The following is an 18,124-nucleotide window of genomic DNA, read 5'->3' on the forward strand; positions in this document are numbered from 1 at the left end:
AGAGGGAACATGTAAAGGAGAACCAACGTTGGCCAAGGAAGCACTAGCGCATCGATCCCCTCTGTGCCGTGATCCCTTCTGCGACTGAAGAAGCGAGGAGCCTTGGCATTGTCTCGCATCGCCATCAAGTCCATGTGGGGAGTCGTCCGTCCCCCCCCCACCTGCGAGAAATGAAATCCATTGCTCGGTCCGAAAGCTCCCACTCTCCAGGATCTATGCACCTGCGACTTAGAAAGTCCGCTTGTATGTTGTCTTTTCTGGCAATGTGAGATGCCACTAGCATCGTCAGATTTTGCTCCACCCAAGCCATGAGCAGCTCCACCTCGTCGGCTACGGCTTGACTTCTGGTGCCTCCTTGATGGTTGATATAGGCCACCGTCGTCACATTGTCAGAGAGGATGCAAACCGTCTGATGGCATGGGCCAAGCGAACTGCCCTGGTCTCCAGGACTCCTCTGGGGACCAGCTGCCCTGTACTGAAATATACTGGCAAACAGCACCCCAGCCAGCGAGACTGGCATCTGTGGTCACCACTATCCAGTTCGGGACTTCCAAATCCACCCCTCGAGACAGGTTGTGTGGGCAAAGCCACCACCCAAGACTGGACCTGGCGTGATCGGTGAGTGGCAACGGGAATTGGAAATTCTTCGATTTGGGATCTTACCGGGAAAGTAATGCTCGTTGTAACGGTCTCATATGAGCAAATGTCCAGGGAACCATCTCCAGAGTAGATGCCATCGAGCTGAGAACTTCAAGGTAGATCCAGGCCTTGGGCAGTGGAAGAGCCAACAAGTGACAAACTTGCCCCATCAGCTTGTGCATTCGGTCCATTGGGAGAAAAACTTTCCCGACCGTAGTGTCGAACCGGGCTCCCAGAAACTCCGTTTGAGAAGGGACAAAGTTGCTCGTGGCTTGATTGATTACCCAGCCGAGGGATTCCAAGAGAGCGGTCACCTTGTGGATCGCTTCCACACAACAATCCCTCGACTTCGCCCTGATGAGCCAATCGTCCAGGTAGGGATGGATGAGAAGGCCTTGTCTCTGGAGGGACACCGCCACAACCACCATGAACTTGGTGAACGTACAGAGGGCGGTCGTGAGACTGAATGGCAGAGTGCAGAATTGATAATGCATTCCCAAGACCATAAAGCGAAGGAACTTTTGCTGATACTTGTGAATGGGAATGTGCAAATATGCCTCCATCAGATCCAGAGAGGCCAGGAATTCTCCCTTGCTTACTGCCACGATGACGGAATGCAGAGTTTCCATGCGAAAATGCGGCACCTTGAGAGACTTGTTTACCTTTTTGAGATCCAAAATTGGCCAGAAGGATCCCTCCTTCTTTGGGACTACAAAGTAAATGGAGTACCACCCTGTCCTCCAGTGTTCTGGAGGAACTGGTTTTACAGCACCGAGAGCCAGGAGACATTCGAGAGTCTGACGAACAATCTGCCGTTTGACCTGGTGACCGCATGGGGATATTAAATAGAAATCTCTGAGAGGTTGAGCAAATTCCAAAGCGTAGCCTCATTCTATTATGCTTAGCACCCACTGATCTGAAGTAATCCTGGCCCATGCCTCGTAAAACCAGGACAGGTGACCCCCCCACCCGAGGAATCGAGGGATGGGCCGGCTCCATCTCATTGTGTAGTCTTGGAGGCGAGAGAGGAGGAAGAACCACCCTCCCAGGAGGTTCTGCGGCCTCAAAAGGACGAGGTCCAGGCTTGGTTTCTGGCCAATAGTTGTCGCTGTCCAGCCGCTTGCGGCCTGCTCTGCCAAAACCTACTGTTATGATATCGAGGTGTTTGGATTCTCAGGGGCAACAGTGATGTTATCTCCTACGGGGAGAAGCCCCGTAGGGAACTGAAGCACCAGGCTAGACTCAGATGCACAAACACAGAGAATGAATCTTTTATTATACAGCGGTGTGGGCCACCAGAGGTTGCAGTAGAGAGCAGGATAGATGGCAACAGTCTGTGATCCTTGGTGTTGGAGACCCATCCACAATGGTGGTGTAAGGCCCCGATGCAGATGTCCAGTAAGGCACAGTAGGAGAGACAGACTGCAGATATAGTACTCACTCTCTGTAGCTGATAGGTGATGTTCCAGCAGGTTGAGGAATTGGTAGCAGGCACCAGGATAGACACACAGGCCCTCGAGGAGCGAGTACCTGTAATAGGATAGGCACCAGGAAATAAGCAAAAGGGCCCCCGAGGAGCAGGTACCCAAGTTAGTAGAACCCTGGAGGGTGAAGGTAGATTCCAGTGGAGTAGAAGTGGCAGAGCAGTTTCAGACCGGAGCAAATCCATTCTGTTGCTAACTCGTCAAGAGTCAGCAAATGGGCAACCTTTTGTATGCTGAGGCCGTGACGTCACTCGAGGGGGACGCCCCCGAGGTTCGCGCCAACACTGCTACAAGATGTGAGGAGTGCGCGTGCACGCCCTAAGAGGCCCCAGGTCATCATGGCGGGACGCCGCACCAGAGCTGCTCCGGGGAAGCCAGAGGGTGCGGCAAGGAGACGATACGGACACCATTCTCCCGAGGCTGGTGGAGAAGGCAGCAATAGAGGTGAGGCATGTCTGGCGAAGCCATCTGAGACCGGACGCAACACCTACGCTGTCCTCGAAAACAAGAGCAGGATGATGGAAATCCTCTGGAGGGTTTCGATCTGTCCTCTGGTAACTTGTGAACTTTGTTCTCTCCCAGGGACTTTATCAACTGCTCCAAATATCACCAAATAGAACCCCCCCCCCCCTTAAATGGAATAGCCCCAAGCTGAGCCTTGGAGGAAACATCCGCTGACCAGTTTCGGAGCCACAAAAGCCGCCTTGCCGACACTGCCGACGACATGATGCGTGAGGAAGTGCAGAGCAGGTCATACAGTGCGTCCGCTCCTATCCCACTGCCGCTTCCAAATGTTCTGCCTGCTCTGATTCTCCCGGAGGAAGATCTCTAGACGTCAACAATTGTTGGACCCAGCGCAGGCTCGCATGCAGCATATAACTGCTATACACAGCCGCCCGGATACCTAGGGCCGACACCTCAAAGATGCGCTTAAGCAATACTTCCAGCTTGCTGAAGATCTTTGAGAGCCGCTGAACCTGTGACTGGGATAGTGGTCCGCTTGACAACAGCCAAAACTGATGTGTCCACCTTAGGGGACCGGAGGAGCTCCAGAAACTCATCCAGTAACAGATACAGCTTATCCATGGCCTAACCAACCCGCAAACCAGCATCCGGAGGGTCCCACTCCCTGGTCATCAGCTGCTGCAGCTTGGGATGGAAAGGAGCTCGGGTCGGCATTCTCAATCCCGCCAGGATTGGGTCCACCGAGTCCTGCGACAGAGCCTGCACGGGGAGCTCCACTCCAAGCTCAGAAAGAACTAAAGGAATGAGAGGTTCTAATTCCTCTCTCTGAAACAGATGGACCACTTTAGGGTCATCACCATCCAAGGGGGTCTGCTTCCCCTGGTCATCTTCCAATCCCGCACCCGCTGGGGGGAGAGGTCACTGCAGCTGTAACCACACTGTCTGGAACTTCCGGAGCGGCTGCTTCTCCTGAAACCAAGGAGCCTTTCAACTTTGCGACCCATAGAGACGCGGACACCTCAATGCGCTTAGCTACCTTTGGGGACTGTCCCTGCGCAGGTTTCTCTGCAAAGCACCACCTTGCGGAGACCTGGAAGCCAAAAAAGCTTTATGCATGAGGACAGAATCTAAGGAAAAAAAGTTAGAATCTCCAACATCCCCTCTTGGGACATCAGAATCCTCCTGGAAAAAATCCTGATTAAAAGTATCATCAGGACTGGTGACAGCACTGGGGGAAGCTCCCCCGCCCCCATAGCCCTTGCCTGAGCCTCAGCAAAGGTGTTCAAGATGGCTGCCGTCCCTACACTGAGGGGAAATGGGTCAGCCCGAGGATCTCGTGGAGCAGACCTTTATGGAGCCCCCCCCCGGGGCTTAGCTGATGCTGCAGACCCAGAAAAAGAGCTGCCTTCCCCTTCAGGAAGGCAGCTGGAGCAAATACCAGCCAGGGAAAGCCGCACGGATGATTCCCCACATGTCACACACAAAGATGGCCGCAGCATCGCGGTGAGGCAAAAACAGCAAAAATATGCGGCGAAATTCACAAAAACGCAGCCATTCGGCCAGTAGGGGTCCTGGATTGCAGCCGACCAAAAAAGAAACTTCAAAAATTTCGTTTTTGTTTTTTTTTTAAACGCTGAGGATCGCCATGGGGTAAGAGAGGGATCAGACCACCGGTAATCTCTTCCCCAGCTCCTTACCTGGCTGGAGCCCCATGAGGTTACCAACCCCAGCTTTAATAACCTGCCACCAGAGGGGTGACTCCGCAGGATCTAACAGCCCCCAGGGAGAATTGGGAAAACACTCCCTTCTTCAGAAGAACTTCTCTTTTTTTTTTTTTTTTTAACTTGCTTGATTCAAAACTTTACTGCTAGTTCTCTTAGTTATTTTAAGGGCTAGCCTAAAACCCAGAAACAGGGCAAGACTGCAGGGTTTGCACCACCTCCATCTGCTGCAGACAGAGAAATACTGAAGGGATGCAGGAGGCACACCAGGTTAAGTGAGGATGCCTTTCAAGTTTTTCTCTGTCTCCACCTGCTGGAAGGGAGGCATAACCCATGGTCTGGACTGATCCAGGTATGTACAGGGAACAGAGAAAGTTGATAGGATGAGAGTGAAAGGAGATAGTGGATGCATGAAACAACCTCTCCCAGAGGTGGTAGAGACAAGGACAGTATCTGAATTTAAGAGAATGGGGATAAGCTGAGCAGTTGATGTAGATGGGCAGACTAGATAGGCTGTCACATTTTTATGGGTACACATTCTTCCCTCCTCTTTCCGCCCGATCTTTGCTAATCAACAGCAGTCTCAGGGTGACCACAACACAGAAGTTCCCAGGTATGCTTTGGGGTCGATATTAAAAAAACCCACATAGCAGATAAAATAGGTAAATTTCCCGAGTTATCTTGGAATGAATATTCAATCGTATTTGACCAGCTAATTGTATGGCTGAATATCCGGCTCAATCTAACCACTGAAATTTTGAGCTAGTAGATTTAGACCTGCCATTTGTGGCTAGAGTTACTCTGTTAAATTTAGCCAGTTTGCTCTAAATATCACACTTACCAAGTAAATTTGAAAGCCTCTGACCCAGACCCTTTTTATCTGGTTAAATTTGTGTGGCTTGCAATTTTAAACCATGGAAATGGTGTCATTTAGAGGGGCCATATTTTGAACTGGGCAGCTTTACCCAGCTAAGACCCAGTTTTAGACAGATAAATATGTGTTACACTCAGGCCCATGGATTTGGGGTCCACATTAGCTGGCCTCTGAAGGAAGCTGTAGATGGTGGCAACTAGTTGAGGAGGGAGATACATAAATTGGGGGGGGGGAAAACCTCTAGGTAGTGTTGAGTGAAGGCTCATGGTGCCAGATCCCGACCTTTGTTCTGCCTGAGCCTGAAGCCCAATGGCGTGGGAGGAAACAGAGACTAAAAGAAATTGCAGCATATTCCGAATCTGAAACTGCTCGGTTATGGAGACTGAAGATGTAAACTTCCCCAGTCTGAGCCTGCTGAAACTTTTTTAATAACCTCACCGGGCTCAGAAACATGAGGCTTTGCCTGGTGTGCCCTTCATAACCTTGAGCTTTTGTATCGTTCTGCCTGCTTTTTATGTAAATAAATACTTTCTTCTTTTCCTGTGCTAGATTTCTTTCAAAATCATTACTGCTTTACGGCCGTCTCCCCTGCCCCTGCCCCCACCCTCTCCAAAGAATGAGAGAAAGCAAGAGATTGATCGATGGCCTATGCAAGGCGTTGAAGTTCACATCTTTCAAATCCCCCCCTAAATCCGTTGTCTTAACAGCTCAATGCAAGTATAGTGGATTTGAAGTTTGCTAATCCTTTTCCTTAAAAGAGAGCGAGCGTGAAGCTGTCTCCAGATACAACTGGCTTGTGCTATAGAGAATTTAGGGATGTTTGCAATTCTGATTAATAGCATGTCAAATGACCTAATTCATTCTTTGCACCCCTTTTTTGCTTTAAATCAACAGAGGTATGTTTTTTTCTTTTTTTTTTTTTTTTATGAACTAATTTCACTTCATTTTTGCTCTCTGACTGATTATGCTATGCAGCTTTAATGTGTCAGGTTCTCAGCGTGCCCTGCTCTTTCCTAGGTGAGACGGATGAGCCGGCTGGGGCTTCCCAGTTGTATCTCCTGTATGTGGGGCTGCCTCTTTTCATCGTGATCGCTGTGGCTGTGGTGGGCGTCGTGTTGTCTCGCAAGCGGCACAGGGAACATGGACAACTCTGGCTCCCCGAGGGCTTCAAGGTGACAGAGTCCAGCAAAAAGAAGAGGCGGGAACCACTTGGGGAGGATTCAGTTGGTCTGAAGTAAGTTTTCATTATTAATGCCTAGAGAGTAATCCCTATGTAATCCATACATATGGTCACCGTAGTCTGGATGGAGAAGTTCAACCCCCTATTTAATTGCTTTGTGCTTGGTGAAATATGGACTAACCGCAGTGGAAAAACTAAAAAAATAAGCTGCTGTCTGCTTGCATCTAACTTTGCACTTGTACTTTATGGTGCAGTGTTTGTACCAAGATTTCTGATTATGGATCTGATTCACTAAACCTTCCCCCCCCCCCTAAAAACAGAAGGGGAGGAACACTTTAATGAGTTGGGTCTTATATTTGGCAAAAATATTTGTTAGTTTTTGTAGTAGTTTAATCAGACTGGTTTCTATCTATAGCGCCAGATGCCTGCAGCATTGTATGTGGCATTCATTTGTAAAAAAAAAAGTGAAGCAAACACCTAGCTAAGTTCCTGTTGTTTTTTCAGAGCAGGGCTTAGTGACCTCCTCTTTTTGAACCAGGAGACCTGCAATCATCACTGCTTGCTCTGTAGTTTTTGCAGTAACCCTAGAATAGTAGAATGCTGCTACCTCCAAAATACACAATGTGAAATCTAATTGAGGGGTCTTGGTGGGGTGTTTTTTTTACATCCCACCCTAACATAGCTGATGATTGCCGAAGCAAATTCTGTAACTTTTATCTTAAGATTCTGAGAACTGGGACATGTTTTATATATTTTATTTGAAAGTATAAAGTTTGTTCCATTGGCTCAACCTCCAAAGACATATGAAATAAGGTCTTTCCTCTTGATCATGCCCTGATAGCTGAAGGGCTGCTGGTGGCTTGTTCGGTCGTACTTGGTTCAAAGTCTCGCTAGCAGTCTTGCATCTTTGAAAATCATATGTGAGAGCAAGAGAATGTGAAGATAGTGTTCTAGAAACATTTTTGTCCACAGTAACAAAAAAAGGTTTTCCAGAGGAATAGTAAACATGTAATTGTTTTTTCATGTTAAACAAATATACAATTTAATAACAAATTTAACACTGGGATCCAGAGAAGGCTATGCCTTGGTTTATGCATTCTGCTGTAGATTTTTGGAAGACTGGGCTAGAACAGATTTTTAAATCATTAATTCTTTCATGGGCAGACCTCTGAAGAATTCTACAGATGGTTCCTTGATGGATGACAACCAAAATGAATGGGGTGATGAGGAAACCCTGGACAGCAAGAGGTTTCAGGTGAGTCAGAGTGGGATTTCCTTTGCAACTTTGATTCAGGAATTAAGCAGATCCAAGAATCCAGTATTTCAGGAAACCCTGATTGGTCACTTTATATTTCTTTAATTAGCTATTGTGTGCTTTTGAACTCCCTAATTCATGTAATCAATTTATTTCATGTAAAATTGGTCTTTGCCATACTACATAGAGATTCTTACTCCATTCTGTTTGATCCCAATTAGTTTGAGGAGCAGGTGATGTTGCCAGAGTTGGATGACCAGACTGACCACAGACAGTGGACTCAACAGCACCTGGATGCTGCTGACCTTCGAAACCCATCCATGGCACCAACCCCACCACAGGGAGAAACAGATGTAGACTGTATGGATGTCAACGTCCGAGGACCCGGTATGGAAAATGCTCCCTTTTTTATAATATTCAAATATACATTTTAGTTAAGTTTAGTTTGCTTCCTTTCTTAGTAGACTGGAACAACAAAGCAACATTAAGACAGGCATTTTCCTAATCTACCTCTGTCTAGTGAATCAGCATTCATAAATGTAAAGAAAATTATTCTTTAGAATTATTAAAGTTTGTGATTCATGACATTTGGTGTGTGATAGGAGATCAATAGGCTGCTCAGTGCTGAAATAGTGGGAGATTACTCTAAAGATTTTATTATTGTAATACAAGGGGAATTTAAAGGTCTCAGATTTCACCATATGGCTGCAATAAAAATTAACAAAAATATAGATGAGAGCAGATAAAGATCCACCAGCTCATACGGACTGCCCAGCTTTTTCTGTTAAAAAAAAACCCAAAACAAAACAAAACTGTAAAACTCAGGAATAGTTGCTGTTTCTGTATAGTTAGTATTCTTTAATTTAAATTTTCTTCTCCTTGAGACAAACTCAAAGACTAACATATCAAACGATATCGTTTGATATCGTTTGATATGTTCCATGTAAACCGCCACACGGCGGTAGTTATTTCAGTTACCTGTGAACCGGAGTGATATGTATTTTATACAGGAACTTCCGGTATATAAAAACCAAAAATAAATAAATAAATAAATAATTGCGTGCTTCTTATTCTATTTCCCAAAGATGGGTTCACCCCACTCATGATTGCGTCATGTAGCGGAGGAGGATTGGAAACAGCAAACAGTGAGGAAGAGGAGGATGCCTCTGCCAATGTGATTTCAGATTTCATCTACCAGGGTGCCAGCCTGCACAACCAGACAGACCGCACAGGCGAGACAGCGCTACACCTGGCGGCAAGGTATGCTCGCTCAGATGCAGCCAAGCGCCTTCTGGAGGCCAGCGCCGATGCCAACATTCAGGACCACATGGGGCGGACACCTCTCCATGCTGCAGTAGCTGCCGATGCCCAGGGTGTTTTTCAGGTACAAGTCACAAATCAGTGGATGCTATAAATGTATTTCTCCCTAATGTTTTCACAACACAGACTAATATAGATCAAGGATGGGTGAAAGTGACAGACTTGAGAGTCTGTCGAGTTGAGAATTTCAGGAAAAATGAAATCCATAAGAGACGTGACATACATGCAAGGATTGTCTGACTGCAAGGCATCATTCTTGCTGCATTGATCCAAAAGAAAATAATTTGTGTATTGGTGTACCTGAGTCAACTAAAAAAAAAAAGAAGTAGTACATTAGGTGAAATTGGTTATTTAGTACAAAGAGCATAATACATTCTTAAGAAATGAAAACCAGGAATCCATTTAAAGCCATCCTGTCCTTCAGGAGAACTGCTGTGCCCTACCCTCATAGTATTATCTTAAATACTTATAGTTAATATACTGTGTGTTACTCTTCAACATTTATTGTACTTATTAACTATTTTCTATGTCTCCAGATTTCTGCTTAAGTTCCTTTTATTATCTTGCCTTTCTATGAAAGGGTAAAGAAATAGAGAAGCCCATACAATGTCTGGAGATGTTTGGTGGTGGGATGTTAGGTGCACAGTATTCTGCCCAAGGACAAATTATGGCACCATAGACAGAGGAACGGGGGTGGTAGTTTTCCTTTCAGAAAGCAGCAGGGAGAGTCTCCATTTTTGGGCATCTTCAGAATCTGACACCCTAGGCATGTGCTTATGTCTCTTATGCCCAAATCCAACCCTGATTCTGCCAGCAATGCTGAACCATTAATAGTCGGGCTAAGTATGAACCTGGTACTTTTTAAGAACTAGAAACTATGTAAGAAATGACCAATGGACATCTCTGCAAACTTCAAGTCATCTTGATCACTTTCAGCTATTTCAGGTTCCCCAGTGGCATTGAGTTAGTTGAGACCTCAGGTGATGGAGGCAACTCTGAGGGCTCCGTCATTTTCTAAAGTTGCAAAGTTGTAGTTGATTCCTTTCTATTAGACTAATGCAACACTAACACGGGAATCACAATACTTTGCTAAAGTCACAGAGAATGTTATGGTTAGATGGTTCTATACCATTTGAAAGTGTTTTGACCCCTTTCCCCTTACTCCCTCCCTGCACACAGTTTTTTCAATGTGGCAGTGTGGTATGTTCTGTTTGCTTTACATTAGTGAGTATCTCCAAGACCATTAGTGCCTGCTGGTATACCCAGTCAATGCTAAACTCATATGTTATGATCTACTTGCTGCTCCACAATATGGCATTGTCATTTAGAAGCAGATATGGGTGACCACTGGAGTTTTGTCATACTCACATTTCCCCCCCACTTCACAGATTCTAATCAGGAACCGTGCTACGGACCTGGATGCTCGCATGCACGATGGGACAACCCCACTGATTCTGGCAGCTCGCCTGGCAGTAGAGGGCATGGTGGAGGAGCTGATTAACTGTCACGCAGATGTCAATGCTATTGATGAACTAGGTAGAGTCCTAAACCTGTCTCTAAATAACAAAGCTGTGGTGAAGGGTGCCCATGTGAGAATGGACCACTGATTTTGGTTTATTGGGATTTTTGCTTTTTTTTAAGGTAAATCTGCTTTACACTGGGCAGCGGCTGTGAATAATGTTGATGCTGCCATTGTGCTGTTGAAGAATGGAGCAAATAAGGATATGCAGGACAACAAGGTGAGATTTTGCTAGGGTCTGTACCCTACTTTTCTCTCTGGAGATAATAGCAGCCTTTATGGTTTTCATATGTATTAACAATATTTTGCTGTATTGACTCAGAAAAATGTAAAAAGATCTAATGAAATATGACTTTCTTGTAGTTAATATGCTTGCTAGTATATTTCTGTAATATCCTTAAAAAAAAAGTGTCATGGGATTTCTTTCTCCCTTTAATGTCACATCAGAAGAAAGGACTTTTTGTAGCCAGGAAGGCTCATTTGCAACTTCATCTTTGAATAATATTTCATGGTAGTTAAACAAAATGTGCAAAAAATCTGGTTTAGTTAAAACTAAAACTCTTGTTCTCTGTGCTCACAGGATGAAACACCGTTGTTTCTTGCAGCAAGGGAAGGGAGCTGTGAAACCATCAAAGTTCTTCTAGACCACTTTGCAAATCGTGATATCACAGATCACATGGACAGGCTCCCTCGTGACATCGCTCAGGAGCGCATGCACCATGACATTGTGCAGTTATTGGATAGCTACAACTTGGTGCGGAGTCCACCACTGAGTAATGGTGCCCTTGGAGCACCAACTCTGTCTCCCCCCATCTGCTCTCCCAATGGTTACTTGGGTAATATGAAACCTGTGGTCCAGGGAAAGAAAGCAAGAAAACCAAGCACAAAAGGTCTAGGATGCAATGGCAAAGATTCCAAAGACATGAAGGCAAGGAGAAAAAAATCTCAGGATGGGAAAGGTGGTCTTCTGGATAGCTCTAGTGTACTGTCACCTGTGGATTCCCTAGAATCACCTCATGGATACATGTCAGATATTGCTTCACCTCCACTGATGACCTCACCATTCCAGCAGTCCCCTTCAATGCCTATGAATCATCTCCCAGGCATGGCCGATGCTCACATGAACATAAATCACCTTAACCTCACTGGAAAACAGGATATGGGAATGGGAGGCTCCAACAGAATGGGCTTTGAATCAATGCCTCCACGTCTTTCTCATCTTACTGTATCAAGTCCCAACACAGTATTGAGCGGTGGGTCTATGAATTTTACAGTAGGTGGTGCTTCTAATATGAATGGTCAGTGTGATTGGCTATCAAGATTGCAAAATGGGATGGTTCAAAATCAGTACAATCCAGTGAGGAATAATATCCAGCCAGGGTCCCACCAGTCAGCTCAAGCTCTCCAGCACGGTATGATGACATCACTACACAATGGTTTGCCCACAACAACTTTATCTCAGCTGATGAGCTATCAAGCCTTGCCCAATACAAGGCTAACCACCCAACCTCATTTAATACAGGCCCAGCAGCTACAACAAATTCAGCAGCAACAGCAGAATCTGCAGCAGCAGTTACAACAGCAAAACATGCAACAGCCTCACCACAGCTCCAGCTCCACAGCTAATAGTCACATGAGTCAACCATTTTGCAGCAGTGATCTAAGTCAGTCAGACCTGCAACAGATGACCAGCAACAGTATGACAGTTCGCACAGTCTTGCCTCAAGACACCCAGATTCTGACCACAACTCTACCAGCGTCGCTCACTCAGTCAATGGCAGCAACCCAATTTCTAACTCCTCCATCTCAACACAGTTACTCTTCCCCAATGGACAATACACCCAACCACCAACTGCAGGTTCCAGACCACCCTTTCTTGACTCCATCCCCTGAGTCACCTGACCAATGGTCAAGCTCTTCCCCTCACTCCAACATGTCTGATTGGTCAGAAGGTATATCCAGTCCTCCAACAAGTATGCAGGCACCAATGGGGCACATTCCAGAAGCATTCAAATGAAATTACAGTGGTACACAGTGGAACTTAGGACAACTTATAAAAACAAGAAAGAAACTTATGAGAACTCTAAAGACACTGTGGATGGACAGAAGAATCCTTTTTATATTGTTTTATACAGAAAAGAGGAGAACATTTTGTAAAGTTGTTTTTTTAGTATTTATTTATGTACTTTTATTTTATGTGAAAACTGCCATTTTATTTATATATTCTGTTGCTAAAGACTTCAATTTTATTTCTAGAGATTCAAACCTAGCTAAAGGTATAGAGAAATTCCTTTTTTGTGTTTTTTTAATATATGATTTTATGTTTTGTAAAATATAAACAAAGATTCCTGATCAGGAAATTGTTCATTTATTTATTGATTTAAACATTTCCTAATAAAACCTAGAAAAAAAAAGTTTAAGAATATTAAGTTCACATGAAAATAAAATGGAATAGATTAAATTTAAGAAATTATAAAAATGTACTTCAAAAATACTTCCTTGGGTGGTCCGAGCAGATTAATCATGAATCTTTGTTTAAAATTTCAGTATTAAATGTTTGTATATTTCTCTTAATAGAAAAAGTTTTTTTCTTCCTTTTATGTATGAATGCATATTTAAACCTGGACTACTTTATAATCAGAATATTAGACCTGCCAAACAGGTTATAAGCTAAATTCTAACCCTATGTCCAAAATGGAAACTCACCATTACGTGGATATTTCTTAAAGGAAATGAGCCTGTGGGATCAATTCATCAAGTCACTGGATATATGTTTGCTTTTGATATGTGATATTTTGTTTTCGGGGGAGGGGGGAGGGGCGAGTACCGTGAATGTTAAACTTTGTTTTTTGGCATTTGCAAAACAAAATTATCCAAGTGCCATAGCTCTGGGGACTTTGACGGAGAAATAAGCATCCTTATTTGAAGGATGTGGAATGTTTAGTGCTGTGAAATGAGATAAATATTAGTCATCTGGTGTCCACCCTCTGGGGCTCTAACTTCTTTTGAAATGTATGTTCTGAGTGAGTCTGGAACATACTACAGGTTGGAGAGCAAAGTGAAAATAAAATTTCAGTGGAAGAAAGAATTCAGGATGGGGGCCTAGTATTGAGGATCTTTATCTTGACATGTATCTTGACATGTATTCCTGCTCGCTGGGAATGAAACCCATCCTCTGAGGAAGGATGCACCCCATCACCGAGTAGAGAATTTAACTAAGTACTTTGTAGTATAAGCCTGTGGCACACTTGTTTGTAAATAAATTTTAAAAAGTGGATTTTGTTTCAAAAATCTAAAATAAGTCTTATAATGTATCACTCTACTGAAAAATTCATAAAATTCAAATGAGGCCTTTAGGTTGTGTAAATGAAGCTGCCCTCTGCTTCTGGGTCACCTTGAATCTCATTGTACACCTTAATCACTAAGAGAAAATTGATTGTGTAGCTCAGGATTATGACATCAGGCAAGCTGTGGGTCATTACATGATGATGTCATGAAAATGGGATCACACTAGCTGAAGTTACTAATCTTTTGACTTTTAAATAAAGGAGAAAGAAGGGAAATGACAGTTAATTAGTACTTAACTAAGTAGCAATGTCCTGACTCCTATATGCTACCCAAAGGTCCAATTTACAAATGGCACTGAGCAGTGCAAGGGCATTTTCTCAGACCTTTTTCAAAGTGTCTGAGAAAAGTCCAAGTTCAAAAAGAGAACAGAAAAAAGTTACTTTTGTAATAGCTTCTTGCACATCCAAAAAAAGGTGCCAGTGGTATGGTGGCATCCCTAAAATATCTGATAAACATCAGATGGTGTCAGTTTTTCAACTCATGTTTTATAAACTACAGTAGAAATGTAGTTTGCAAAAAAAAAAAGGGCAGACGAAAAAATCTTCTGTAATAATAAAACGTATCTACTGCAAAGCTGAAGTTTGCAAAAATGATGTATTTTTTTGTTAACTGATTTGTAAACTGTTTCTTGTTATAATAAAATGATGCAGACTTGTGTCTAGATTTTACTAGAACTGAATATGTCATTTAAAAAAAAGGGTTGTGGACAAATAATGCTGATTCCCCTGATCCAGCTTGTTAAAGTACATTACAGAGTAAGTACTTTAACAAGCTGGAGGCAGGGGAACGATGAATGGCTAAAGCATGGCCCTATGAGTCAAGAGAATTCCTAGCCAGTGAGTTTAAGATTGCTGGAAACCTGGGTGACTCTGAGCAAGTCACTTTCCCTTCCTGTAACGTTGTGACCCAGGTGAAAATAAGGCATCTGGCTTTCTCAATCAAATGATTTAAAAGAGAAAATTAGACTGTTTCCTAGCATATGTAGCCAGATGGACTCAGGACCAATGGGTTATGTGCTCCCCTGCTAGCAGATGGGGACAGAGTCAGGTTTCAAAGCTGACGTCATCCTAGATACACCCCTGCAGTGACCTCAGCCCTTCAGTATCTCTGTCTCCTAGCAGATGTGGGTGTGCTTTCCCTATTATGATCGCTGAACCCTTTAGAAGAAGAAATTCTACTTTTAAATTGGAGAAAGACTTGAGCCCTGCTCTCCTGCGGTGATACCTAAAGGTCCCTCCCCCAGTTGAGAATTCCTGAGGCGATTTCCGAGATTCCTCAGAGATGTGCCTTGGTCCAGTAGCCAGTTCCCAATTTGGACTTTGCTGCTGAAGCAGCTGAAAGGCAGCGGCTGCAGGAAGCTGAGCGTGGCAGTGACAGCCAAAGCCTTCTCCCCTGGAGACCGTCTCTGTACTCAGCTGGTAAGCACTGACCCCAAGTAAATTAAAAAAAAAAAAAGAGGAATCCTTTCGATTCAGAGACATTGGAGAGATTTCGGTAAGACTTCCTCTGGTCTCCCTGCTCGATGCGCCATACTGACATCGTTCCCGATCCCATTGGGGTAGGGGGAACTGGGCTTCTGAGCAGCCCCCAGTGGGCTAGGCCCCGCTTTAGGCTCAGTAGGCACACCATGTGATAGACCGCGGCGGCGCCATCTTACTTGCATTTTTTGTGCGTCTTCCATTGCCCACCATAGAGTATTGGTACTCGCGGTGCGTGCCAGCTCTGTGCACACACTGGGGTAGATTTTTTTTTTTTTTTTTTCAATTTATACTTTATTGAAAATTTTTCATTATGTATCATCCATAATTTCAAATAATCAAAAGAAATCTTGTTATACAACTAATAAAATTCAAATACCAATTTCTAGAAAATCAACAAATGTTGAACAAGAAACTATAAATGGGGGACCATTCTATAATTCATATAACCACACAATAAATCTGAAAGGAGAGAGTGTCATTAGGATTTCTTTCTGGTCTCATATTATGATGTTACTAGACTTTATTTGCCTCAGATTTATCTACAAGGAATGTCTCCAAGTGTAAAGGGTCAGAGAATATAAATGTATTTCCCTGAAAATTTATATAACACTTTGAGGGAAACTTTAAATAGAAAGTAGCCCCAATTTCTAGGGCTTTACTTTTCAGGGCAAGGAATTGTCTTCGTCGCGCCTGAGTAGGCCTCGAGACATCAGGAAATACATATACTCTTTGCCCACAAAAGGAGCACTCTTTGTTCCTAAAGAACTTCTCAAATACCTGATCCTTCTCTCTCTCAAGAGAGAAGGAAACAAATAAAGTTGTTCATTTGTTTATAATGTCCAGTGATTCCTCCAAAAAAGAAGAAATCCCTGGGCTTTTCTCAGGATCTCCATTATGTGAAGATCTTGTTTGTAAAGGGAAATAAAAGATCTTAGATATACTTGGAATCTTATCAACTTCATATGATAGGTTTTCTATTAAAAATTTCTTAAACATCTCATATGGTGACAGTAATCTCGTTATTGGAAAGTTAACCAAACGCAAATTTTTAATACGCAGCATGTTTTCTATATTTTCCAACTCTGAATGAAGTGATAAACTGTCAACAATATGCATATTTTCAGCATTTTGAATATTTTGAACATTACTAGATATTTATTTATTTATTTATTTAGCATTTGTTTATATACCGAGGTACAGCTGACAATGCCTTCACTCCGGTTTACATTATAACGAACCAGATACATTTGAATTAATAACATTAAAACAGAGATTGAAAACAGAACATTAACTTAATAACAGTTAATAAGTACATTGAACATTAGATAAGAATGAGTGCAACGCTTGAGGTTGACTGTTGAAGCCGTTAATGAGAAGGAAGGTTTCTGCAAGTCGGGGCGAGTGTCAGAGGGATTGCTGGAATAAAAAGGAGCAAGAGGTGGATATGAAAAGGATTTATGCTCTGTTATCATTGGGTGAACAGTCATTGTAAGACTGTGAGAGTAGCCATTCTTTAAGTTCTTTTTTAAAAGATTTAAGATTTTCTTGTGAATTGAGGTGTAGAGGTAATGAGTTCCATAATTTTGGGCCGACTATAGAGATGGCTCTATTTCTGGTGGAGGAAAGTTTAGCTTGTGGTAATAAAGGGACATCCAGTTGAATTTTATATGTAGATCTTGTTGTACGTGATGATTTATGCAGATGTATAATATTGTCCAGGGCAGTGAAGTCTGCTTTGTGAATTGACTTGTGTAGAATTGTGATGACTTTGTACTCTATTCTTTTTTTTAACAGGTAGCCAATGTAAGTTGTGGAGTACTGGGGATATATGGTCGGATTTTCTTTTACCAGTCAGGACTCTGGCAGCTGCATTTTGGAGTAACTGCAGTGGTCTTAAGGTTGCATTGGGAAGGCCAATTAGAAGGGAGTTGCAGTAGTCTATACTGGAGAAGATGAGGGTTTGAAGAACGGTTCTGAAATCCCGGGGGTGAAGCAGCGGTTTTAGGTGTTTGAGTATTTGAATTTTGAAGAAGCCTTCTCTTGTTTTTGTTGCGATGTGTTTTTTAAGATTTAGCTCATTATCTAGCCAGAAACCCAGATCTTTAACGTTGTCTTTGAGTTGAATTTGAATGTTGTCAAATTGGAAGGGAGGAGTGTATGTTATACCAGAGTTTATTAGATATAGTTTTCATAGAAACATAGAAACATAGAAATGATGGCAGAAGAAGACCAAACGGCCCATCCAGTCTGCCCAGCAAGCCTCACACATTTTTTCTCTCATACTTATCTGTTTCTCTTAGCTCTTGGTTCTATTTCCCTTCCACCCCCACCATTAATGTAGAGAGCAGTGATGGAGCTGCATCCAAGTGAAATGTCTAGCTTGATTAGTTAGGGGTAGTAGGGGTAGTAACCGCCGCAATAAGCAAGCTACACCCATGCTTATTTGTTTTACCCAGACTATGTTATACAGCCCTTATTGGTTGTTTTTCTTCTCCCCTGCCGTTGAAGCAGGGAGCTATGCTGGATATGCTATGCTGGATATGCTGACTCTAATTCCAATAATTTTTTCCCCTGTTCTTCAATCGACCCTCTATTCACATTAACTAGAGAAGTAAGGGAATCATTTACTTGTGAGACATTAGAGTCTAGTCTAACCAGCATTTTCCACAAGTCTCTCAACGTAATGTCTGAAGGTTCTTTAGGACTCAACAGACTTTTACAAGGAGCTCCTGGTGTGGCTCTATCTACAGTTCTTTGAGATATTCCATCAGAAGAGCTTTCTGGGATCAGGGAATCTCCTTCTCCCTTACTCACGCTTACTTGACTGTCCTCAATAGT

The 18,124-nt window shown here is 43.3% G+C and overlaps 1 protein-coding gene across 1 annotated transcript in view; it reads left to right on the forward strand.

Moving 5' to 3' along the window:
- NOTCH1 (notch receptor 1) overlaps positions 1-14,468 on the forward strand; it is a 149,935-nt gene extending 135,467 nt beyond the window's left edge. Inside the window, exons 28-34 of the mRNA XM_029610808.1 lie at positions 6,201-6,417; positions 7,528-7,618; positions 7,840-8,005; positions 8,704-9,002; positions 10,327-10,474; positions 10,580-10,677; positions 11,038-14,468. Of these exons, the coding sequence (XP_029466668.1) occupies positions 6,201-6,417; positions 7,528-7,618; positions 7,840-8,005; positions 8,704-9,002; positions 10,327-10,474; positions 10,580-10,677; positions 11,038-12,474 (2,456 nt within the window). The 3' untranslated portion in view covers positions 12,475-14,468. The remainder of the gene's footprint in view (positions 1-6,200; positions 6,418-7,527; positions 7,619-7,839; positions 8,006-8,703; positions 9,003-10,326; positions 10,475-10,579; positions 10,678-11,037) is intronic.
- Positions 14,469-18,124: the final 3,656 nt, after the last annotated feature.

Source organism: Rhinatrema bivittatum, chromosome 8 (genome assembly GCF_901001135.1).
Source record: "Rhinatrema bivittatum chromosome 8, aRhiBiv1.1, whole genome shotgun sequence".
NCBI lineage: Eukaryota > Metazoa > Chordata > Amphibia > Gymnophiona > Rhinatrematidae > Rhinatrema > Rhinatrema bivittatum.